The sequence below is a fragment of the Sprattus sprattus genome (genome assembly GCF_963457725.1).
Source record: "Sprattus sprattus genome assembly, chromosome: 19".
Taxonomy (NCBI): Eukaryota; Metazoa; Chordata; class Actinopteri; order Clupeiformes; family Clupeidae; genus Sprattus; species Sprattus sprattus.
The window spans coordinates 15,912,000-15,937,827 of record NC_137917.1 but is presented as its reverse complement, the minus strand read 5'-3'; the positions used below and the strand labels follow the sequence as shown (position 1 = coordinate 15,937,827).

At 45.0% G+C, this 25,828-nt stretch overlaps 1 protein-coding gene across 1 annotated transcript; it reads left to right on the top strand.

Annotated features, from left to right (window-relative positions):
• Window positions 1-5,394: 5,394 nt before the first annotated feature.
• rspo1 (R-spondin 1) lies at window positions 5,395-24,712 on the top strand (the record flags this gene model as incomplete). The annotated part of the gene is made up of 5 exons (XM_080858019.1): window positions 5,395-5,500; window positions 10,550-10,741; window positions 14,526-14,669; window positions 16,950-17,165; window positions 24,492-24,712. The coding sequence occupies 5 exons, from the start codon at window positions 5,395-5,397 to the stop codon at window positions 24,710-24,712; spliced, it is 879 nt and encodes a 292-aa protein (XP_080714145.1).
• Between the last annotated feature and the right edge of the window lie 1,116 nt (window positions 24,713-25,828).

The window sequence follows — 25,828 nt, the reverse complement described above, 5'->3', positions numbered from 1 at the left end:
AATGAAAATATGATTCAAAAACAAGTGTGCAAGCCAAAAGCACAAAAGCTTGCCATGCTTTTAGGAGACTTTAAAAACATTTACCAGGGTGAGCGCGAGTAACCCCGTGGCTCTGACATATTTTATCAGGCAGGGCTGTGAATGCAGCCAGGTGCTAGGATGTCAGCTCAACATCAAAAACAGCCCTAATTCAAAACAGCCAATTGTTATATATTCTAGTTTTATTTCACTTTTATTCGTTTCTTTGATTTATGTGCTGATTTGCATTGGACTGTATCTATGACTAAAGTTGCAGATCTTTGCCCTGGCCAAGAGACACAAAATACTTTTTATATAAAGCAGTAAAAATACAGTAAATAGCGTGTGTAGTATTCTGCTGTACCAGTGAGCTCTTCTAAGGAGTGGGCTGTGATAGTGAGTTTTAAAAGACATGGCAGTCAGAAAAAGGGTCCAGGAGTGAACAAACATTTAGGCTTCAGAATGTCTGAAGTCATTGAATGAGTTTTTTAGTCTGATGTACCACAAGCTTTATGGTCTGTCTTACACTTTGCAGCAGAGTAGCATTACTGCAAAGAGCAGAATGTCATCAAGCATTAGACAGATGTGATGTCTTTAGAGTCATTTGATGTAAACATCAAAAAACAATAACTATATCAAGTAACATTAGGAGATCCAGCTATACCTCAGAGTGAGTGTTTCTATTATTTGGTGTGTGAGCTATTGAATGATATACTCATGATTCAATAGTATTAAGGAATTTACTGTAACAGCAGGCAGTGTATTAATTATTTACACTCATCAACTTTACATCTCAGTCTATGCTATTGTGGTCTCCCAATGTGCGGTTCAGTCAACGTTTAGATTTTATGCCCCCTTTGCGTGTGCCTGTGTGTGTGTGTGTGTGTGTGTGTGTGTGTGTGTGTGTGTGTGTGTGTGTGTGTGTGTGTGTGTGTGTGTGTGTGTGTGTATATGGGTTCACCTCCTGATCACCTCTCAAGGAGAGGGTGATCCTTTTGTGCGGTGCACCTGAATAATAGATAAATCAAAAGCGGCTACAAAGCGGAGCAATTTAATCTCCAGCCGCTCTGAAGAGGGGAGCAGGAGACTTTCAGCTCATGGTTCGGGTGAATGGAGCTGAATGGGAGGGGGGGGGGGGGGGGGGGGGGGGCGCCTGTGGATACCTCAGACAAGCAGCCAAGGCCAGGAGAGGACCATGGTACTACCACAGACTGGAGATCAGTCAAACGTGCACTCATACCCACAGAAATATGGTCTTAGACCTGCTGTTAACCTAGAGAAATTGTTGTTACTTTACATTAGCAATGTAAAACAAGATTGTGCTGGGTATGGTGAAACTGACCTTCATCTGTAGACGAAAGAGATTTGATATCAAGTATCCTTAGGTACTGTGCACTTCTTTTTTTAATGTGATACAAAGTATTTTTATACTACTGCATGTGTCTGTACAGTGCACTCAGGCTTAGAGATATCAAAAGTACATCAATTGGTTTAAAAATCCCCAGTAATATGAAAAAATACATATTTGAGACATACCTATAGGATCAGATTAGTTCAGTACAGTTCAGGAACAGTTCCGTACAGTATGTTAACAATACTAAAGACAATGCAAATATAATTTTCTTAAGACTGTACCAGAAGTGCTTGATTTACACAGTGGGCGCTTTTAACGTCACAGCATCAGACTCTGTCAGATAGGCATATACAGACTTCCTGTGAGTTCATTTCTGCCTTTTTCCAGTTCATCTGCTTTTCATTGCGGCTGCTGTTTCTGAAATCCCTCTCAGCATTCTGTCTTTTGTGATTACGTTTGTGCGCCCTCGGAGCCTAAGAGCAGCGCTAGTGTCGGCACCGTGTTCAGTGCAGTGCCCACCATTGCCCAGGTTCTAATCCCAAACCATGTTCAGTGCAGTGCCCATCATTGCCCAGGTTCAAATCCCATACCATCTACGGTGCAGTGCCCATCATTGCCCAGGTTCAAATCCCATACCATCTACGGTGCAGTGCCCATCATTGCCCAGGTTCAAATCCAGCCAGAGGTCATTTCTTGAGGCCACTTCCCATCTCTCTCTCCCACTCATTGTCCACTCTTGACTTTCCTATTTATTAAGGTCCCCTAAAAGACATTTTTGTGCCCTATTGTGATGGATGACACATGGAGCCATTAAAACAGGGTCAGATGTCAGGTGGAGAGGCACTTGGCGTTATGACATCTCTTTGAGCAGTGTCTGGTTCTTGGCCATGTGCTTTGTAGAGCCAGCTGCGTCCTTTTCTGCTGACATTTCTCCGCTAATTAATAAATGTGACTCCTGGCTTTGGCCATTGCTAATAAATATAAGGAGGGTGTTGCAAATGTTGAAAGAACAAGATGGTAGAAACATGCACCTCTGGGGCTGTGGCTGGTTAGCACAGACTTTCCTTTTAAAGGTTGGCTAGACATGAGAGATTTAAAGATTTGCAATAGCTTTAAAGATCATTCCTCTGTTGCATGCTCTCTCTCACTGTCTGCCTCTGCCTCTGTCTCTGTCTCTATGTCTGTCTGTCTTTCGCTCTTTCTCTCTCTATCTCTCTCTCTCCCTCTCTCTCTCTCTCTCTCTCTCTGTGTTAATGATTCCTCTCTGGACTGCTAATTGTTGAGAGACACATGCTGTGGTCCTTGAATCCAGCGAGGGGACTCCCCACTGAAAAGTGTTCGTCAGCTGGGTGATGGATAGGCAAGCATAATTAAACGCTGTCCTTGTTCCCATTCATAATGTTTCACAATGGCATGACTTATTTGCACAAGGGAGGCCCTTATTTCCCCCCCAGCTATGCTCTGACATGTTTCGTCCGCAGTGCCTTGAGCGGGGCTGTCTGGTCAATCTCAAAAACACTTTGGATCAATGTGGGTCCATCCTCTGCCAGGTTGCTAATGATGCGAAAGGAAAATTAATGTTTTTTTGCCCTTTCATTTCCAGGCAGATTTTATTACTTTTTGTTTTACTCACTTTTTGATCTCTCAAGTTCATCACGAAATGTTCAGATTCCATTATCTGCAGCTCTAGCTTGGGTTGCTGCCAGTTGTCTTTTTTATCTCTTTTTTCCCCCCCAAGTGAAATGAATGCAATAAAACTTGGGGTGGAACGATCTAAAAACGAGATGTGTTTCGACAGGGGTCCTTTGATACGACCCGATGGTTGGGAACGTGATAGTGCTATTTGGTATGTGAAGAATCAACAAATGTTTTCCTCTTCTGAATGATGTTGAGTCCGACGTGCAACCGCCAAATATGGACTCGCTTTCCCTCTTGGCCTCGAGGCATTGCGCCTGTCCGGCACGGTTACTTGTACGCTATGCCATTCAGATTCTGCCGTGTCATTCACCGTCACTTCCGAATGTCAGAGAATTGATTTAGAAGCATCAAAGACATAAATCTTAACTTGCTATTTAACTGTTTGCCTTTTAGTTTCGACTGCTGTTTTTTTGTGCGTGAGAAAAACATATTTGTGTGTGTTCGCTGTTTTCTTAGAGGACTGGGTAAACATGTTTTTCTATCCATCACCAGACTCCAGAAAGACAAGTCGAAGTGCAGTGACCAAGAAATATTTGTGGTATTTTTTTTGTTTCGTAGTGCCATGACTGCCAATGATTTGGTGGAATCAGCCTTGATCATGATGCCTGCAAAGTTTCAACCCAGGAAAAAGACAAGGCTTGTCTTCTACTATTTTAGCCTGTATTGTTGAGAGAAAGCGAGAGAGAGAGAGAGAGAGAGAGAGAAAGAGAAAGAGAGAGAGAGAGAGAGAGAGAGAGAGAGAGCGAGAGAGAGAGAGAGAGAGAGAGAGAGAGAGAGAGAGAGAGAGAGAGAGAGAGAGAGAGAGAGAGAGAGAGAGAGAGTGTGTGGTAGGAATGTGTCACCTAACGCAATCCTGTCTCGCAATGGCTTGCATGCTCCAGCAAGGAAAACTACTGAAAAGCGCTCAGATTGTGGCTGACGTGTTGAACTAGCTTGTTGGTTCAAATCAGTGAAAACACACTCAGTGTCCGCAGTAAATGCCCAGTTCCAAGTCTGGCTGTCCAAACAGAATTAGTCAAACTTGTTCCACATTTACTATGTGGAGCAGAAGTACATAGCTTAATGTGGGTAAAACAAAAACAAAACGAAAAACAAACAAACAAACAAAAAGTGTGATAAATGAAATGGTTTTGTGACATCGTCTGAAGCCCAACAGCAGAGATCTGGAGATGCAATAACAATTAGACTCCAAGTCTGTGGGACATCATTTATGTGGCTTTCAAGTTCACCACTGGATATTTCATCTGTCTAAAGTGAGGGTAGTAAGTCTTCAGGCAAATCTTTGTAATATTTGGTTGATAACATACAACTGTATAACTCTCATGGCCAAGAGTTTTGGGGGGGGGTTGAGGTATCCTTTTCAGAGTGTTGTTTTAGAACTCTTGTCTTCTTGTGTTTTTTACCCCATCTCTGCCCACTCACCCACCCACCTCTAACTCTCTCCCTTCTCTCCCAACCCTTCTCTCCCTTCCTTTCTCTCTCTCTCCCCCTTCCCTTCTCTCTGTCTCTCTCTCTCTCTCTTCTCAGCAGGTCTTGGCACTGACAGATGCGTTGTCACGCGTAGGAGTCAGAGCCGTTCTCCATCTCTCCTTTTTAGCCCTCCCCCCTCCTCTTTCCTCCTCCGCCTCCTCCGCCTCCTCCTCTCAATATCTCTAATAAGACACATGCTCCTGGGCTGCGGCTCTCACAAACACAAGCCTCCTGTGAACGCTCCCTGGCCCCTGCTGCCTGCTCCACGCACTTCTGCTGCTGCTGCCCCTCTACATGGGTTGAAGGGCCCTGTTCTCTCCCTCTCTCTCTCCATCTCTCTCTTCCTCCCTCTATTCCTCTGTCTCTCCTAAGCGTAGCACTTGTCAGTTGTGTCGCGTCTCCTCTCCTCTCTCCCTCGTCCGCTGTTCCTTCGGATTGCCGACGTCCCGTTCTTCTGACGCAGCTCCACCAAGACTCGGCCCAAACTGACCCGATGTGTGCTATGGGCCATGCCCTGGGCATGCTTGGACCACCAGCACCATCTTCTTCATTGCCATCCCCATCATCCTCATCCACGGCAAAAGCAGCATCACTCTCTTCCTGCATTACAGGGAGCTACAGGTGCGACTGAGCCGCCACCACTGTCTGACTGACCGGACCGCTATCCAGCCCGACTGACCGGCCGGTGGTTCGATCCGACCGCCCGCCCTCTGACCAGCTGACTGTTGCACTGAGTCCCACCTCCACCTCCAGCTCCAGCTGAGGCTGGTTGGGAGCGAGGGGAGGCCTCTGGATCGGCACGCCTGCAGGAGCGGGGGGAGAGCACACCCCCTCACAGCCGGCTGGTAGAGACTATGCAGCTGGGACTGCTGGCCCTGGCGGTGGTCATCCTCAGCTTATCCATAGGGCACGGCAATGACGGCAGCCTCAAGCACGGCAAGGGGAGGAGGCAGAGACGCAGTGAGTCTTGCCCATCACACATGCACTAAAATGCACACTATCTCACTGAAATGTCTGCTCACCTACTCTCTGTTTGTCTGCCTGTCTGTCTGTCTGTCTGTCTGTCTGTCTGTCTGTCTGTCTGTCTGTCTGTCTGTCTATCTGCTGTCTGTCTGTCTGTCTGTCTGTCTCTCTGTCTGTCTCTCTGTCTGTCTGTCTGTCTGTCTGTCTCTCTGTCTGTCTGTCTGTCTGTCTGTCTGTCTGTCTGTCTGTCTGTCTGTCTTTCTGTCTGTCTGTCTGTCTTTCTGTCTGTCTGTCTGTCTGTCTGTCTGTCTGTCTGTCTGTCTGTCTGTTTTTCTGCCCTCTCTTCCAGGCATTATCTGTCTTTATGTTTCCTCTACATTGCGGTCTGCCCTGTAATCTGTGTCTGAAATATTTCTGTATTTGTCTGCCTGCCTGTTTGTCTGTCAGTTTTTACATTGTGCATTATATTTCCTGTACAGTATTGATTCCTGTTAGAGTTTGCGTGTTTGCTATGGTAAGTGTAAACACCAGTTATATCTCTATGGTCGGGTTGCCTGGAGTTCTTCTCCTCATCACTGTCTCTCATCCTGGCTAGTTTGGTATCAGACTTATACCTTTTTTTTTTTTACGTGTGTAAACAAGCATGATCGTTAGGAGTGTCCAGCCATGTAGTAAGTGTTTAGCAAACACATAACTCACACCCTGGACTGGCCCTGAGAGCGCTGTCTGTGGAGTGTACCTGACACCTCACAGCGCTGCCTTCCATCACACAGCACCATTAGGCAGCCTAAACAAATGCAGAACGCAGTCCTCCCTACCCTGCCTTGGCGTCAGAGACAGCTTTGTGTCAGAATTTAGTTTTGTTCGATCGAAGATCATACTCAGGTCCACACACAAGCTTTGCGTCAGACGTTCACTCAGTTTAACATGAGTGTAACGTTACACCGTGTACACGCACAACCTGTGTGTCAAGAATTTCATGCAGTTTGACATCATACACTCTTTTACGCACAAGTTTGTGTTTACGGGATACCTACTTACAGATTCACCTGTGGTTCGAAGCCCACTGCTGTTAGCTGAGCAACTTAGTGACAAGCTCTTGTGTTTGTGCTTGAGTGTATGTTGTGTTTACAAATGAGAGTAACAGCTGTTAACCAAAAGTGAGATGGCCTCTGTCTGTGGAGCATCCATCAAAATGTTATACCGATAAATATTGTAATTCAGGACGTAACTTTATTAGTATTTTGTGATTTGTAATCAGTTTGAAAGACAGTCGGGTGTTGATGGGGCTCATTATAATGCCCGAGTACGGGTACTTAGGTCTAAAGAGCTTCTGTCTGTCTGTCAGAGATGTCCAGCTGTTGTATCGTATACGACAGCACCATCTAGAGTTAGGAGTCAGGAGCCACTTGCGAGAGAGAGACTCACTGTGGAGATCTTACTAGATGGCACTTTTAGTTAATTTTGTGGTTGGCTTACCAGTATTTTTTTTTCATTTGCGTGTCATTTGATTGTATAGAATTGTAACATCACTAAGAAAAACCCCTGGTTAGAATTCATAGGGTGTAAGAAGCTCGATAATGAATCACACTTTTCTGGGCAGGAACACTGTTAATGAATCTGGGAATGCTGCCCTCTGTGTGTTTAGCTCACTGGTGGGTGTCAGCTCGTCCAAGAGAAACAGATTCATTTTTCAACTTAAGGGCTTGTTTACATCTATTCTCCTTTTAAACTGTTTAAAAATCTCAGATTATTCATGTTGAATTTCAATCATGATTGCAACACACTCTCTTAAAGGTCAGACATTTGTCTTACATCACAGCAAAAAGACTGCCTGACTAAGACATGCAGCTTAACCAAGCACAGACCTGAACATCTGAGAGAGCAGTGATAAGGCAATCTCTCTACTTGAGGAGAATCATCAGGATAGCTTAAGCAGTTAGTGTCTCTTGACTACCGAGTTGATTTAGCTCCATTTATGGGTGGAAGCTCATTTTCCCATAATATAACATGCAGGTGCAACCCATTCCACATGTTGTACATTACACCATCATGAAACCCCAATAAAGTGAAATTAAGAGCAGTTAGTTTGTAATGGAGTTTGGCATTTATAAATAGACATGAAAAGAGGTTTAAAATGTGTTCAACAAATCTTTCCTGATAAAGTTGCCCATCACTCTTGCCCAAATCATTCCTCAATGTGTCATTAGGCCAAATCATTCCTCAATGTGTCATTAGGCTTGTGTTTTCATGTGATTTGACAGAATTGAGAGTGAGGCCACGTGACCTGTAACCCGTAAGCTAATATCAGCAGCTTTGCGAAGCCCAGCAGACAAACCACAAAACAGGAAAGCTGAATCCTCGCTAAGAGCACTATGTGCATTGCCAGACTTTGTTTTTTTGGCTCGCCGGTCACTGTTGAAAATATGAGACTCGAGCCTGAGTGAGTCTCCCCAGGGCGAGAGCGTTGTTTTCATTCTGGGGCAGGAGACTACAGTTCATCTCTCCCCCGCTCGTATATTAACACGCTCATGCTTGAGCAACAGCTGAGATGGGGTCAGATTTATGCTTTTGATTAATGCTCCGCTGCTTCTTGGGAGGTGGCAAGGCTTTTCTGCTTCGGGAAAAAAGTGTGGGGGGGTGGGGGGGGTGAGGTACTCTGTGTCCCATTTGCTCCAGACACCTTAAAAGTTAAAAGTCAGCGTAGAACCACTGCTGTTTACCTGATTAGCTGGCGTACCGTTTCATTGTATTGTTAAGTCCCGTTCGCATAGGGTTAAGTGTGAAGGAGCCCTGGTGGTCCAACTGCAACCCTGTGGGCTAATGTCTCCCCAAATGCTACTTCCGTTTTTTTCCCCCTCCGTTGTTACTGCTGAAGCGAGATTTTTTAGCATATATGAAGGCTCTGAGGGGAGGACTGTGGAATGCAGCAGTAATCTCAGTCATTGGTGGAGGAGTCCCTAAGAGTCTAAGGGGGGAAAATCATTGTGTTTTTCACCACCTGACATGAATTTATCTTTTATTTAATGGAGATTCCCTACCACCACCACCTAGTCCCGGCCTGGGAGTTGATAGCGTGCTGACCTCGGTTTCAGACGGTGGCCACCAGTACCCCTGTTTGCATAATCCACTTTGTCCATGACAGCGGGAAGGAGGTGGCCACAGGGGCTCTACTAGGGGGTCTTAGAAGATTGCTTGGCCTTATTCAAGACTGAGGGTCTACTGTAGTACTCAGTAGTATCCAGATACAATATGTCAGACGACTGGACTGTGTGGAGTATTAGAGAGGAATTTATGGTTTGAACCCTCCAAATATCATTGACACTTTAACTGGAGTTCCTGTCAATGTCTATATTTGCCAAGAAGCAATCTAAAAACCTGTGTGTCTGAGTAACCTGGAGGTGTCTTGTCTGCTTTTCTTTTCCTGCCAAACACTGTGAGGGAAAGAATTACTTTTATCAGGCATATTCACTTAAATCAGGTTTGAATGTGCAACATGTCTGGCTATGTATTACAGGTGAATGTCCTTTATTGTCAACATGTCTGGCTATTTATTCCAGGTGTTTGTCCTTAACTATCAACATGACTGGGTATGTATTACAGGTGTATGTCCTTTGCAGCAAGGGAAAAAAAATGAGTAGCTGCATACACACAGAAAGCTTCCCGCTTAAGACAGCAAAAACACCGGGTGAAGTGCACTATCAGCAAGGTCAAACTCTGCCATCGGTCCTTTCCCTTAGCCAGCGGCATCTGCTCTCACCTGAGCACCTCTCCCTCTCCTTCAGCCGCCCCCCAGGATCAATATTACGCACTCATCATTCCTTTATGATTATTAGCGTCGATAAGGCAGCTCACAGGTGCTGGTAACCATGACTTGTGCTTTGGTGCCAATTGATTCTCTCTCTCTCTCTCTCTCTGTCTCTCTCTCTCTCTCTCTCTCTCTCTCTCTCTCTCTCTCTCTCTCTGTCTGTCTCTCTATCTCTCTCTCTCTCTCTCTCTCTCTCTCTCGCTCTCTCGCTCTCTCTACATATTCGAGGACTTTTACCATCTGACTTATCTCTCCCCAAGACAGATTGCAGATGGATTACTCCCATTGGCGTGTAAATATTGAGCTGATACGGCAACCAGCCCACTAAATCAGTTCAGATGGCCGTGCTCGCGGGCCCTGGAAACAGGAAATGCTCTTTGACACACTTTTCGAGGCGTACTTCTTGCACTTTGGCTGCGAGTTTACATGTTAATGTTGTTATTGCAATTTTGTTTAGAGATTTTGTGCCCCCACTTTATCCCAGGATAAATTGCCATGAATTTGTTCTGGTCAGAAATGAGAACAAGTAGGTTCAGTGGTGGGTTTTATTTATTAAGCAGATCAGTGGCAAACGTTTAAACGGCAAATGTTTCAATTGAGATCTTCAAACATGAATCTTTTCAAGCACTGCTACTGGCCCTTCCTCAAGATGAAGTTAAAAACTCTGTTTGTACTTGGTCCATTTTCTCATGTTGCTGTAAAGTATCAGTGGTCTACAGTCAGCCCAGAGACCAGTCACACACACGTCATGATACCATTTCTGGAGTAGACCTGTGTAGGGTGTCAGTCTGCAGTTCCCGGGCTTCTGCAGCTAAAATCTGTTCAGGATCTCAGACAAGCAGTTTCAAGTAAACACAGAGAAAGCATACCAAACAAAGATGTTTGGCATTGGTTTCTGGTGAAATGTACAGCAAACGTTAACTCTTCACTCGATGCAAAATCAATTTTGAAAGGCTATGAAAACCACACAAAGAGTGTGTGTGTGTGTGGTGGGGTGGTGGGGGGGTGGTTGATTAATTGAAAAAGAAAAGAAAAAAGATTCACTACAAATGATTAGTCTAGACAAAGTGCTTGGAAAGCCGCCACTGAATTTTATATCTCACAAGAAACATCCTTTCTGAAGCTACAGCAGGACTGCATTTGTATCCATTGTGTTTATTGTTTAGAAAGACTCTAATTCTTTCTCTCTCTCCTCCTCCTCCTACTGTCTCCCCGTCTCCCCTGTCTCTTGCCCCTAGTAAGTACCGAAGTGCCACCATCTTGCTCCAATGGCTGTGAGAACTGCTCTGAGTACAACGGCTGTCTGAAATGCCGCCCCCGCCTCTTCTTCCTCCTGGAGCGGAATGACATTCGCCAAACGGGTGTGTGCCTGGCCTCCTGCCCGGTCGGGTACTTCGGCATACGGACCCCGGAGATGAACAACTGTGCTCGTGAGTGCCTTCCCACCGCTTACCTTCACACACACACACACACACACACACACACACACACACACACACCACACACACACACCACACACACACACACACACATATCCCCCACACAAGTGTCGGTCTCACACACACAGCTGTGGCATAACACTGTATGGTCTTGTTTCTTGTCTGTGCCAGCAGCCAGGACTGTGATCTGTTTTCTCTTAGTTGTGGGTGAAAAACAGGATTTGAGAAGAAATCCTAAGCAAAACAGTGGTAAAACACTGCTGTTTGTCTTTCTGTTAGGATGTCTACGTTATTATTTTGGCTTGCGAATGAGGAAAGCATTCCAGTTCAACTTTTCCAAGAAAAGTTTTCACCTCTGTTACCCAAGTACAGATGTCAACAATGAGTGGTTTTAAAAAACCGTTATCATGTTCTCTTTTTATTAAGAACAATTTTCACTTAATTAGGAACACATGGAAGTATAGTTTCAAAATATAAGAAGCACATGTGCACATCTCAGAAAGTCTTTTCAATAAATGCTGTCAAAATAATATGTTTTTCGGCAATACAAAACACTTCAATTAGTTCGCCACCGGGGACCTCGACTTTGTCAGAATTTGGAATTTGGAACTTGGTGCCTTAAAGTGCTGGACTGCCCATTGAAATATTTCCCCCCCGTTCGGCGAAAAAAAACTAGAACTTTTTTTGATAGCCAATTAGCGTGCACAGCAGCTTGGAATCATTATATTTTGTTATAGAAAGAAAATACCATCCTTTTGTATTCATTGCTGGATTACATTAATATCTCTCAGATGGTCTGCGTGATTCTTGCCTTTTTATGGGATCTCATAACAGGTAAACACCAAACAAAGATGGAGGGTGGATAGAAGTATTTTGTTTCTTGGACTCAACAAGGGATTTCTTTCTATGCGGAGCAAACATGGCAGGCCAACCTTCAATAATGTTTTTTTTCCCTCGGCCAATGTGGTCTCAATCTTTTTCAATTTTCTCAATAGACTAGAATATGAAATCAGTAACGGTTAGTAACGGTTTTGGACTGCTTTAAAGTTGTGGGACGGGAGGCCCTCAACCTGTGGTCTCCTCTGTGACCTAACCTGTTGCAGTTTGAGGTATTAACAACATTTGTAGCCTCTCTGTGTAACTCATGCCATTTTTATTGGCGGACAGATAAGATATCAGCGCCGTATCTTAAGGAGCCAGCTGCTCTTAGAGATGGTTTGACTTTCTGCATGGTGAGAGAATGCTGACAGTGAAAAGTCAACACGTCTGAACCACACTGAAGAACTTCAAGCTCTTTTTCACTCGGAGCATGGAGTTGGAGTTTTCTTAAAAGATTAGCGATGGTGGATGCAGACTGTTCTCTGACGGGGATGCAGAAAGGGGCCAACCTTTGGACCCTTCCCGGTCGTGGTTCACGCGCTGTAATTATTCAATCAGCGCGTGTGCATTTCACTTGTCTCCAAATCCCAAGATGTCTTGTTAGCAACATTTGTCTTGCATTAGGGGAACATTTAAAAACGGTTCAGTGCAAAAGTATTCGCTCCAAACATTACTGATGTCAAATTTAGTTGTCAAGAGTGTAAAAGTAGTAATTGAGAACAGAGGTTACGATTAAGGGGGAAAAAGAAGAAGAAGAAAGGGAGGGGGGAAACAAGAAAGAAAAATCTCCTCCTCTGGCTAATGCCCAGAGAACTGGCCGTGCTTGCCTTGTATGTTACAGTTCAGGAGCATCTGTACTCAGTGGTATGACACAGGTCCGCCAGAGAGACTATAGTCCTTTAACCGCACCTTTGATGTAGTTTTAAGAACACACTGGCTTCATGTTCAACGTTTCTGGTATGAGTCTTGAAATGTTGTTTTGAGTGCTCTGTTCTGAACTGCGTCAGCATCTCACGCTGTGTGCTCATACGCTCACCCTGTGTAAGCAGAACAAAATTCTGCCTTTACATGGCTCCATATGTGTTGAAGCGTATCCCCGGAGACGTGACTCTACATCTCTACATCTCTCTCTACATCTCCTGCTACGTACCATCAGAAAGGTATAAATTAGGCGCTGGCACTGCTGGTTGTTCAAAATAAGATACATGACAATAATGGGAAAGGCGAACAAGTAAGAGAGTGAGTGAGTGATCAAGAGAGTGAATGAATAAGCAAGAGACTGAGTGAGGGAGCAAGAGAGTGAGTGAGGGAGCAAGAGAGTGAGTGAGGGAGCAAGAGAGTGAGTGAGGCAGCAAGAGAGTGAGTGAGGGAGCAAGAGAGTGAGTGAGGGAGCAAGAGAGTGAGTGAGGGAGCAGGAGAGTGAGTGAGGGAGTAAGAGAGTGAGTGAGGGAGCAGGAGAGTGAGTGAGGCAGCAAGAGAGTGAGGGAGGGAGCAAAGAGAAGTGAGGGAGGGAGCAAAGAGAGGGAGGGAGCAAGAGAGTGAGTGAGGGAGCAGGAGAGTGAGTGAGGCAGCAAGAGAGTGAGGGAGGGAGTAAGAGAGTGAGGGAGTGAGGGAGCAATGAGAGTAATTGAGGGATCTAGAGAGGGAGTGAGGGATCTAGAGAAGGAGTGAGGGAGCAAGAGAGGGAGGGAGGGAGCAGAGAAGGAGGGAGGGAGCAAGAGAGGGAGGGAGGGAGCAAGAGAGTGAATGAGGGAGCAGGAGAGTGAGGGAGGGAAGCAAGAGAGTGAGTGAGGGAGCAAGAGAGTGAATGAGGGAGCAAGAGAGTGAGGGAGGGAGCAAGAGAGTGAGTGAGGCAGCAAGAGAGGGAGGAGGGAGCAAGAAGGAGGGAGGGAGCAAGGAGGGAGTGAGGGAGCAAGAAAGTGAGGGAGGGAGCAAGAGAGTGAGGGAGGGAGCAAGAGAGTGAGGGAGGGAGCAAGAGAGTGAGGGAGTAAGGGAGCAAGAGAGGGAGTGAGGGATCAAGAGAGGGGAGGTGAGGGGGAGGAGCAAGAGGAGGGAGGAGGGAGCAAGAGAGGAGAGGGGAGGGAGGGAGACGGCAAGAGAGGGAGGGAGGGAGGGAGCGAGCAGATGGATTCAGGTAGTCTCAGTCAGTGTCTGGGCTTCATTCCTCCACATCCATAATTGCCCCCAATTTAAAGTACTTTGTTTGTTTGACTGGAGTGAGAGCCTTGGTAATGTGGAGGTGGAGTGGAGGTGTTCAGAGGCCTCCTAAGTTTAGTTTGACGTGCTTCATTCAGCTGACTGGACTCGTTCAACCTTGGTGTGCTTGGGAGGAGGTGGTGGGTGGGTGGGTGGGCAAATGCTTTTAAGAGATTGTAAATGTAATTCATGATGTATACTTAATGTACCCTCTCCCCCTCAATAATTCCAATCCACCACAAATAAATCCCCCAGCACGTCAGGATTCAAAGGAAATAACTCTTTGGGCTAAATGGTTCAAACTTTGCTGATAACATTTCCAAAAAGAAATGAAACTTTGCTGATAACATTTCCAAAAAGAAATGAAAATACAAAAACAGAAAAAGTAAAGAAAATGAATAGACAAGTTAACCAACATGGTTCCTTGTTGCTTTAATTCAAGTCATAAACAGTCAAATGAACTGAAGTGAGCTTGACTGGTGTTTTTACAGACTGGTGTGGTACTGGTTTTAGCACCAGTGTGGGAGTGGTCATGTATAAGTCGGACCTGCAGCTCTGTGTTACTGTGCAGACAGATAAAGGTCAAAGACAGCTTCCATGTTAACTGGGGGAGCTAATGTTAAACTTCATCTTTTGACCTTTCAGGTCATAGATTTTCTTTGATGATCTGTTTCCCCTTTGTTTTCTCTCTTCTTTGCAGAATGTAAAATAGAAAATTGTGAGGAGTGCTTCAGTCGAACTTTTTGCACAAAATGTAAGGAGGGCTTGTATTCACACAGAGGGCGCTGCTACTCCAGCTGCCCAGAAGGCCACAGCACAGTCAATGGCACCATGGATTGTGTGGGTGAGTGACCTTTAAACCTTCTGTTTTGATTCATTTGATATATTTCTGGATCACAACTGGTTAGAGCAAGGTGCTCTCAACTCAACACTAAGACCATAGGTTCAAATACCCAGGAAACCCACGAATGTCCGACACCATTAGCAAATGAGATCTTCTCCTGAAGTCCTCTCCTCCTCCCTCTCCTCCTACTCATTCTCCTTCTCCTCCTCCTCATTCTCCTTTTCCTCCTCCCTCCTCCTCTCCTCCTCCTCCCCTGGCACCCACCCGGGTGGCGAAGGCCCATACTGAATGACACACAACATAGTAGCCCCATCCATGTTCTCCTCATTCTCTTCCCTATCCATGTTCTCCTCATTCTCTTCCCTATCCATGTTCTCCTCATTCTCTTCCCTATCCATGTTCTCCTCATTATCGTCCCCATCCATGTTCTCCTAATTATCTTCCCCATCCATGTTCTCCTAATTATCTTCCCTATCCATGTTCTCCTCATTCTCTTCCCTATCCATGTTCTCCTCATTATCTTCCCTATCCATGTTCTCCTAATTATCTTCCCCATCCATGTTCTCCTAATTATCTTCCCTATCCATGTTCTCCTAATTATCTTCCCTATCCATGTTCTCCTCATTCTCTTCCCTATCCATGTTCTCCTAATTATCTTCCCTATCCATGTTCTCCTCATTCTCTTCCCTATCCATGTTCTCCTAATTATCTTCCCTATCCATGTTCTCCTCATTCTCTTCCCTATCCATGTTCTCCTCATTCTCTTCCCTATCCATGTTCTCCTCATTATCGTCCCCATCCATGTTCTCCTCATTCTCTGCTATGCATGGACCGATGAGAACGAATGATACCCCCTATGAGCACAATAATCAGCCGAATCTACCACTGTGAATGACTGCCTGTTTCTGTGACACAACTCAATACCCAGGGATCACACATACTGATACAGATGCATATTTGTACTATGAGTCACTTTGGATTGAGTGTCTGCTAAATTAATCAATGGAAATGATTATCTGATTGATCTGATAGACAGTGCAGTAAATGCATATAAGTACATTCCTACGTGGATCAGAGGCACAGCGGAATGTCCGATTGGTTTGGTTACGGTAGTAATATAAGCTTGGCCCTTTTCACACGCAACTTCGAACAAAAACTTGAAAGTGAATTCAATTGCCATACGTGGCTGTTGCGTTGCCTTTAGGAGTATATGTTCATCATCCACCCCCACAGACCCCCAAAAAAACAAATGAGTCCTTGTTAAAAAAGCCTTATCAGAGAATATCAGTTACCAACCGTGAAAGGCATGAAAGGCAATCCTCTCCTCTGTCTCTTTTCTCACTCTCCTCTGTTGTTTCTCAATCACAAGTGTGCGTTAGAGAGCTGAGGTCTGGACGCACGCCCGTTGGCTGATAAGGGGCTATTATTGATTTCCTTTGAAAAGCTTTCTGTCATAAGTAAGCAAACACAGTGCTAATAGCATTACTCGTGGAGAGGGAGACGGCGCGTTGGCTCCCCTGGTCGGGCCCAGACGGTGAGAAATGATACGGCACTGCTGGCGTGACGTCTCTCGCTCTCTCATCCCTCTGGCGGGCCGCTGGCTCCAACGCTGCTAATGATCGATTTCTACCCCTACGATTATTTTTTAAACCGTGTCAAGTTCCCCGACCCACCCTTACCTATTCTAAAGGCACAGGGAGACAAAAGTTCAAAGACAACGTTTAAAAAAAAAGAAAAACAATTGAAGAGCATATGAAAAAGGAAGGAAAAAATAACAAGCAGCACTGAATGTCTGCCTGCAAACTGAGAACCCTTTCAGACCAGATGGAGACAGGGCTGCAGTTTGACAGCATGTCATAAGTTTTGGTAAATGTGGATCCAAGCATAATTATAGCACAATCCCCTGGTTGCACTGTGGTCCGCAGGGTGAATGTGAGGGATGTCAGATACGAACCATCTCAATTTGGGCTTTTAATCCCTGTCAGTTTCTAAGTGGTACGGATACTCACTCCAATAAAACACTCCAGTCGTGCAAGCCCAGGAGTCTGCCTCTGGCATGCCTCTGTGTGTGTGTGTGTGTGTGTGTGTGTGTGTGTGTGTGTGTGTGTGTGTGTGTGTGTGTGTGTGTGTGTTTTCACCATCAGTGCCTGCTGTGGTTGACTATTCTCATCCATCATGTCTCTCTCTCTCTCTCTCTACATCTCTACCTCTCTCTCTACATCTCTCTCTCTCCTTCTCTCCCTCTCTCTCTCTCTCTCTCTCTCTCTCTCTCTCTTATAGTGCAATGTGAGCTAGGTGAGTGGAGCGCCTGGGGCCCCTGCATGAAGAAGAACAAGACCTGTGGCTTTAAGAAAGGCGCCCAGACGCGCGTAAGGGAGCCGGTGCAGCACCCCAGCCCTGAAACGGCCTCACGGCCACCCCCCTCCTCCACCTGCTCCCCGGAGACCGAGACCCAGAGGTGCACTGTTCCCAAGAGGATTCAGTGTGGGAAAGGAGGTGAGTCTCAACGAAACCTTCTGTCACATACCTGTGACTCTAAAAGACTCTAGACAGAGTCAGACTAGTACATGCAGACAACAGTACACATGAAGTGCCGCTAAGCTAAGTTATTTTTGTATAAAACGGTTGCGGTAACTACCTAAACCCCAGCAGATCTGCCTTGTAAACAACAAAAACAGCACAGCTGCCACTGAGTAATTAGTGCCAGCTAGCTTGCTATCTGATGTATTTCGGCAACATTTTGGCAGCTGTTAAAGCTGTTCATACATCGGAGGTTCCGAAACAGAGTGTAGAACTACCTCGTGAACTACCTCGTGAATAATAGTTAACTAGTGGTAATGACAGGTGTATTTTTGCATCCCTAACCATAAACCATCAAAGTGAATTTTTTAAATTATCCTAAAACTAGTTACCTACATTACGTATTACATAGATGGATACTCCATAGATTAATACCGAGGGAAATTTAGGTAAACATTAACATATATTAACAGGTATTAACATATACTTCAAAGAGCAGCCTGTATACTGTTAGATGGATGTCACCATCGTTTAAAGAGAGCACTCCTTCCCTTATTGTCACATCCATCCTGCTCATACTACCTTGTCTCTCAGAGTGGGGTTGCTTGGGAAACACTGATCGGTCCACACAAACAAAGGCAGCGCTGGAATGTAAGCATTTCACCACTAGAAGTGTGTGTGTGTGTGTGTGTGTGTGTGTGTATGTGTGTGTGTGTGTGTGTGTGTGTGTGTGTGTATGTGTGTGGCAGGGGTTGCTTGTTTTGCTGAACTCACTGAGGCATGAGGCTTGTGTCAATTTGGCATGGAGGGCCGTTGACAATGAGGCGGAGGTCAAGTGAAACTTGACTTGACAGCTAAAGATGGCATCATCGATAAGCACCTGGAGGTCTCCAGCTCAGATTGAAACATCTGAATATACTGTTTTCACAGTGTACAGTGGACCTGGTGGTCAGTCGTGCAGCCTTCCCTAGAGAAATTTAACAGGCTTATTAGTCACGGAATTTGTTGCTGATTAGCCATAAACTTTGGCCACAAGAGGTATTTATTAAATAGTGAATCTGGCCTCGAATCTTTTATTCAGTTTACACACAAAACACCAAATCAGAGAGCTTTTATTTGGTCAGCCTGTTTTCACAGTCTCTTTAAATGTTCTGCTTAAGCAATAAAAGGGGCCCTGAAAACTGATCAGAGGACAAAGAGCCTCACTTTTGCAAAGAGGGTCCAACTCATAAAAAGTAAAAGCTGTATGAAAGATGAGGAGGAAGAGCCACGCAACGCCCTTTATTTAGATACATCTCCCTTCATTTTGCCTGTTGGCATTTAGTATCCAATTCTTTAATCATCAGTGAATCCATGTGCAAAGCTACTTAATTTACCTTTCTGGAAAAAGAGAAAATGATGGCGATTTGTTCCATGAAGACTATGGGCCTCATTCTCGACAGCAGTTGGGAAGACTTTCCGAAGGATTTCAGAAGGAACTCCACTTCGGAAACATTTATGAAAACATTTGCATTCTCGTTATTTTTTTCTTCTGTGCTTTCTTCTGAACTTCAGACAACTTTCAGAACTCGAAATAGCAGTCGTAACTCTACCGGAATCTTCTCAAATGGGATTCCACGGGCCATCTTGTGGTTATTTGAGGAATCGCGTTGAGGAATGACATTTGAAAAAACTCCGTATTACAGTAAAAGGGTTAACGGGCGAATTTGTGAGAACCCGTTGGTGATTGCGTTCAAGTCAACTCTACAGACATCCTCGGATTAAAATAATTATGATAATAATAAATACGAGAATATTTGTATCATTAACAATTACGTTTCACATTTATAGTCATAATTTTACGAGGTAGGCCTAGTGTTTATTGTTACACTAGGTCTATATGGCTCACTTGACTGTTCTCTCCCTTGTACGTCACTTTGGATAAAGGCCGCGTCTGCTAAGAGACTGATTGTGAATGACAGGTACACTGAAAATGTAAGTGAATAAATAAATAAACACTAAGCTCAATCTCTAAGAACTAAGGGATGAATTCATTGCAATTTATACTACTACTGGTGGCCAGTCTTCACCCCTATGGTGGCCATTTCGAACGACAGGACGGACTACAATTTATACTCGTACTTGGGATCGGTCTTCACACCTATGGTGCTTATTTTTCGATAAAAAAAAAAAAAGTGACTACTTAAATGTGTTTTACGGACTTCGGACGTTCAACGTTATACAATATCTCCACCTTATTAATGAACACCTGTTACGAGGTGGATTCGGGAGATTGCGACAGCACACGTTTCTAAAATTGCGTCTCCTAATAAGGAGCTGGCAGGGCGTGTATGTATGCAAATCCACTTTCACGAGAACACGCATCAATCTAAGAAGCTAATCGGAAGGAACCCAGCTGAGAAGACTTCGGCTGCTTATGAACACATTTTCAAGCGTGCAGGAATGCAGCGGAAGCGTTTCTCTTACGTTGTTTTTGCGAAGTCGTGTAAGAAACATTTCTGAAGAATTACAGAAAAAGGTCGAGAATGAGGCCCTATGTTTTATTCTCTCACCGTCTTTTATGACCATCTAGTTATTCTCTTCCCGAACGTAAACTTAATTTGTGTTTCATAGAGGTGCAAACTCACACACATAACACATAATGTATAAAGACAAGCAAGAAGACTTCATTATGCATGGAAATGTCAAAGCAATGAGCGTTTACTTTTAGGGTTGCTCCTTTCAGTAAACACTGAGCATAAATAATCTGAGAATGTTAACTAATTGACGTGGTGCAAAAGATTAACAACAGTGTTTTAGTTGGAAAGAAACCGTTCTCCCTGACCCTCTTTGGAGAGATGGATGTCAGGAGAGGCCATGCTGCCAGCGCATCGGGTGAACGCCTGCAGACGAGACCTCAGGCTTCTAGGTTGGGGCTGGGGCTGGGCTCCCGGCAGGATGTGAGAAATGAGAAGCGAATTTATACTGCATGACACCCGCATCGTGGAAAGAATTTCCAAGCGAAGGGTTCAGAAGAATAATTAACGGTGAAATATTATAAACTACCCCATTAAAGTGCTATGCCTGCCTGCCAGACTTCTAAACGTAGCGACCAGTTGCTGGGAAGACAGAGAACATGGGTGGGTGGGCGGGCGGGCGGTGGGTATGGGGGGGAGGGGATTCTTAAGCCAGTCTGACAGGCCATGACGTGAGAAAAAAAAATACTTTTTGGCTCATCACAGCTGACAACCCCCCCACCACACACACCCCCACACCCCCTGCTCTCCACCCGCACCCATGCACACACACACACACACACACACACACACACACACACACAGACACACACAGACACCCCCCCAACCCCCCCACCCCCCCCACCCACACACACACACACACACACACACACATATGCACACACCCAACCTGCTGGGTTGGGAGACCCAGGGGTGAGTGAGGTCTTTGAATCGGGAGATTTGTGCATTGGGGTTGTAGTGTATGTTAGCCATTAGCCTCTGCCTGTGATCCTCATCCAGATTTGGGAATGTGAAAAAGAGCAATGCTCTGTTGCTTGGACTCCCGGGAATAAATGTACTTCTCTTGCGAATTAACTCATAGGTGATGGGTGTCTTGACCTGGGCCTCCCCTTTTTGTCATGTGCGTAAATGCATGCCGAGCGCTAAATTAGCTAGGCTGTGAATACATCTGCAAGAATTGGCTGAGGGAGCTGCCGTAAAAATCACAAGGGGCAGCGCTTGTATAACAGCGGTGATTTAGTGATCTGCGGATCTCACGCTTTGTGTCGATTTGGCCCGAACTCCTTCTTTTTTTCTTCCTGTCAAGTAATGGATGGGTTTTGCACGAAAACAGAATTTGCTAAATGCATGATTGCCTTTGTCAGGCACCAGTGTTTGCCTTGGAGTGAGCAGGACTGCAATCATTGCTGTCATAAATTAGTGGAGCCTCCCCAGCTCTCCTTAAGCGGTGTATTAAAACGGCGTAAAGTGATGCAGCGACGCCGAGAGTTTGGAGACGTTTAGAGTTGTCTCAGCAAAACCTCTCTCACTTTTTCACAGCGCAATCTATTCGTGTTCAAGTTTAAACATCCGATCAGCTTAGCTTAGCAGCTTTGGGTTGAGAAATTGAAACAGACTGAACAAAACCAGAAACAAACTTTGAGGCTTTTAAAAAAAAAAGTAGAACGTTAAAGTTGCCTTTCGTGTCCTTTGGAGGGTAGTTTCAAAGAGGGCCTTAAATTAACTCTGTCTCAGTAAAGTACATGATGCTGTATGGTGTGAATGCTGAATTCGAGTGAGGTCTTACAACGTTACTCTGTGGTGTCTGATTGATCTGATTGCTGTTCACTGTTAGCTTGAAGCTGTGCAGAACACTCCAGCTCACCATGGGAGACCCTGGCAGGTCATTGTTCAATAAACGAAAAGAATGCTAATTGATTCTCATTTTCTTTTAGGAGTCGCACACAAAAAATTAGCTCTATTAAAATAGCACAGATTTGTTTACTGAAATGTAATAAAATGTCATTTGAAGTACACAGAAAATAAGAAGCAAGCTCTTATTATTGGTCTTTGCCAAATTTCTATCAAATAAATGATTGCACAAGGCTGGGCATTCAAACTCTTTGTCACTACCTTTCTGCTTGTTGAAGTAAGGGGCACATTTGAAAGCAGACACAAAACAAGCAGGCCTGTGTGAGTAGGCATTCAGGAAGGGAGAGAAGAGAGGAGACAAGGTAAGAGGAGAGGAGAAGAGATGAGGGGACAGGTGGGAGAGAGGAGGGGACAAGACAATGAAGGGAGGAAGGGAAGGGGAGAGGAGATGAGGAGAGGAGGGATAGAAAAGGAGAGGAGTGGAGTGGAAAAGAGGAGGGAAGAGGACAGGAGAGGTGAGGAGAAGTGAAGAGAGGTGAGGAGAGCAGGGAGAGAAAACAGGCGAGAAGAGGAGAGGTGAGGAGGAAGGGAGAGGTAAGGAGATGTTAGGAGAAGAGAGGAAACGAGAGAGAGGAGACGAGAGAGCAGAGGAGGAAGAGGAGATCAGGGAGAGAAAACAGGCGAGAAGAGGAGAGGTAAGGAGGAAGAGGAGAGGTAAGGAGAGGTAAGGAGAAGAGAGGAGAGGTTGGAGGGAAGAAAAGAGAGCAGAGCAGAGGAGGGAGAGAAGACGAGAGAGCAGAGGAGAGGAGGGGAGAGAGCAGAGGAGAGCAGGGAGAGGAAACGAGAGAGGAGAGGAGAGGAGAGAGGAGAGAGCAGAGGAGAGGAGAGGAGAGAGCAGAGGAGAGGAGGGAGAGGAGATGAGAAAGCAGAGGAGAAGAGAGGAGAGGAGAGGAGGGTCATATTGAGTCTTGAGCAGGGAGTAGCTGCTGCCGCCACCGTAAGACTCTTGTCATCAAACACGGAGCAAACGTTCTCCAGTCCTGTATGAGTGTTGATTCTGTATCCAGGGAACGCCAAAACTCGCAACACCCAGTTCATAACAACCATCAGTCAGTGGCGGGGGCCCCCACTTCCCCTCTCGAGCCTGTGGTACGGGAGGTACTGACGAAAGCGCTTGGAAATGGCCTTTTGATTTTCCAGCACTTGCGCTTTTTCTCTCACTCTCTTACTTACTTACTGTTTCTGTCTGACCTCTCACCAACTTCCTCCTACTATTTTTTTCATCCCATTCCCATTCTCTCGCTCTTTATCCATTTTAGGGGTTGCACAGAGTACTTGAGCATTTAACTACAGTACTTGAGTAGTTTCGAGTCTCGAGTCTCGAGTCTTCGAGTCTGGAGTTTCTTTATTAACATCGAGTACATATTAATCACACTATGCTAGATCTCCCGCACACTCAATTTCCAGTTAGAGACACTGTTGGGAACAGTAACGTAAAACGTCATACAGTATCTTTAATTTTATGCTTTGCTCTATGTGCTTATAGTTGCATAGTCTTTTAGTTGATGCAAAACACCTCCCGCACAAACTTAAACATATTTTAAAACACAATAATACAATGTCTTGGATGATTTGTTTGGTTGTTGTTTAAAAAAATAAATCTTTCTTCTGAATAACTTAAAATCTTTCTGTCCTCTCTCTCTTCCTCTCTCTCTCTGCCTGCCCCCCCCCCCCCCCCTCTCCCAGTGTCTATGAGTGTCTCTCTGTTGGTATCTGTTTATCTATCTTTCCACATCCCTCTCTACATGTCTTTGCTGAAAATGCTCTGTGGCACTACTGCGTTTAGAGTTCACCTGGCTGGCTGTCTGTCCCAGTTTACACACAGTCTTAATATCATTTGCATGACCACATACGTCTCGGAGTGCTTTGCTAACAATATCTCATTTAGTGGCCTCTGGTAGTCGCCGGCCTCAAACTAGCCAAGCTCAGGACAACCCACACTGTCTAAACAACAGTCTGACACCTCAGCTTAGCATCTCTGACACTGCCAAGTGTTTTCCTAGTCATTGAGTGACCAGCTTAGCATCCCTGTGTGCCGCTCCTGCTAAGTGTTTTCCTAGTCATTGAGAGACAAGTCTTTAAGGGTCTTTCATTGAGTGAACCACCAGTACCAACGTTTTCTCCCCAGGGCTGTTTGTGTGAACACAGTGGTACTACACTTAAAGTAAGTGACAGGCTCAAGCTTAGACTTAAGTGGAAACCTAGAGAGCTTGAGCAAGTCGCTTTCACCATGGCCTGCATAGAAGTTTACAAAAGGCCATTATGTTCCATCATCTGCAGGCTCTGTGAGTGTTAAGACATCTCCAGTCAAGAGTTTAAGTCTTCACAAGGGCCTGAGTATTATTTTACAGGGACTGTAGTTACGGGGGCAGCTGCTGTGTGTACCCTGTAAATGTCCCACGGCACTGCGCTGCCTCAGGGTGGCATTTATAGATGCCAGACAGAGAGAGAGAGAGAGAGAGAGAGAGGAAGAGAGAATCAGAACATGGAAAGGGGAAATGACAGGGCATAAAAGCACAGACACAGGAGATCTATTTTCACACCCTGTGGGTGCAAGGAGTTTATTTGCTCCAATGCTGGCGTATGACTCAAGTCACATCACACACACACACACGAGCGAGAAATGTGTTCGTTTTCAGAGTGTGCATTAATGGCAGTGTGTCTATGAACATCCAAATGTTTGTGTTGGGTTGTAACAGTCAGGCTGGCGAGGTTACGGAAGTACTATGGCTGTCATCAGCTCCCAACCGGAGAACTGTCCAATCAGAGCTGGGGTCATTAGAACTGTAGGCATCTGTCTCCACCGTCTGTCTGATTGTCAACATGTGCTCAGTGGATGTGACAGTCTTCTATTCTCCTTGTCTTTCTCTTCCAGGAGGAGGCAGGAGAAAGAATGAGAAACAAGAGGGCCCAAGGAACCGCGATAAAGGGGGCGGCAAGAACCGAGGCCGGGAGAATAAAGGAACAGCAGGAGGAGGAGGAGGAGGAGGAGGAGGTGGTGGTGGTGCAGGAGGAGGAGGAGGAGGAGGACGGAAAAAGAAACTCCGTACCACCACCGTTCCCGCACCTATCCTGACAGCGAGCACCGTCACCTAATCCCTGACCCTGATGTGGGAGGACTGGATGGGTGTATGGACACACTCCATACTCCCGGTCCTCCAAACACTGCAGTGCAAAACCAAAAGCGTAACAAAAGATATTAAATGATGACAGTGTCCAACTGATGGAGAAGAAGATCCCTGCTGCTATGCATTCTAGAAAATGCTCTTAAAGAGAACTGGAGGACTGTTGCAATACAAAAATGAACTTTATATTGAAAATAGAAGAGAACTAGAGGGTAGGAAAAACAACACATGAAGAAGACTGAGTTGAATTGAAGTACTCTGAGTCACTAAGCTGATGGTGGCTTGTCTTATTGTGAACCTTTCCAGCAGGAGGTGGTTCCTTACAAAACACAGCAGGCAAATGAAAGAAAAAGAAAAAGAAGTCAAGCCTTTTTTCTTTTTTTTTAATTGATCAAAGGACTGGACTCTTATGCCCTATAACTGTGGAGAAGAGACTGTAAAAAATACCAAATACTCTTAATGAGGAGTGTCTGAAAGCAGTTTGCATTTAATTATCGTACCTGTTCTCATGATGGCTTGTCTTGTCCAAGACAGGTAAGAAGTGTGTAGGTTTTTGTGTTAAGTTGACGTAGCAGGAAATGAACAGTATTAATGCGCTTTATTGTTTAATTTCTACTATATGTTGAAACAAGAGAAAGGCACTGGAACTAATGTGTGGCTTGTTCAAAAACAAATACCAAAAGATGTTTGATGAATATTTTGTTTGTTGAGAAGCGGATCCAAGAACCAAACATGTGGGAGATGTGAGTGAACCAGTATAGTCACTTCATGTCCAGATCCTTTTCACCAGACCTCACTCATCACAGTATTGTGGCAATTTGATTGGAAAAAACAATATGTGATGCACAATAAGTGACCAATAAGAAGTGGAATATAAAATAGAGTTTGTTTTTGGGAAACAGACAGAGAATGAAAGAGTGAAAATGTAGAGGGATTGTGTTTGTTTACAAAATATTCATTATGGATAAGTGAATTTGCATGTAAGTGTGTGTTTTGTGTGTGTGTGTGTGTGTGTGTGTGTGTGTGTGTGGGTGTGTGAGTGTGTGTGTGTCCGTGTGATAGAGTGAGAGAGAGAGAGAGAGAGAGA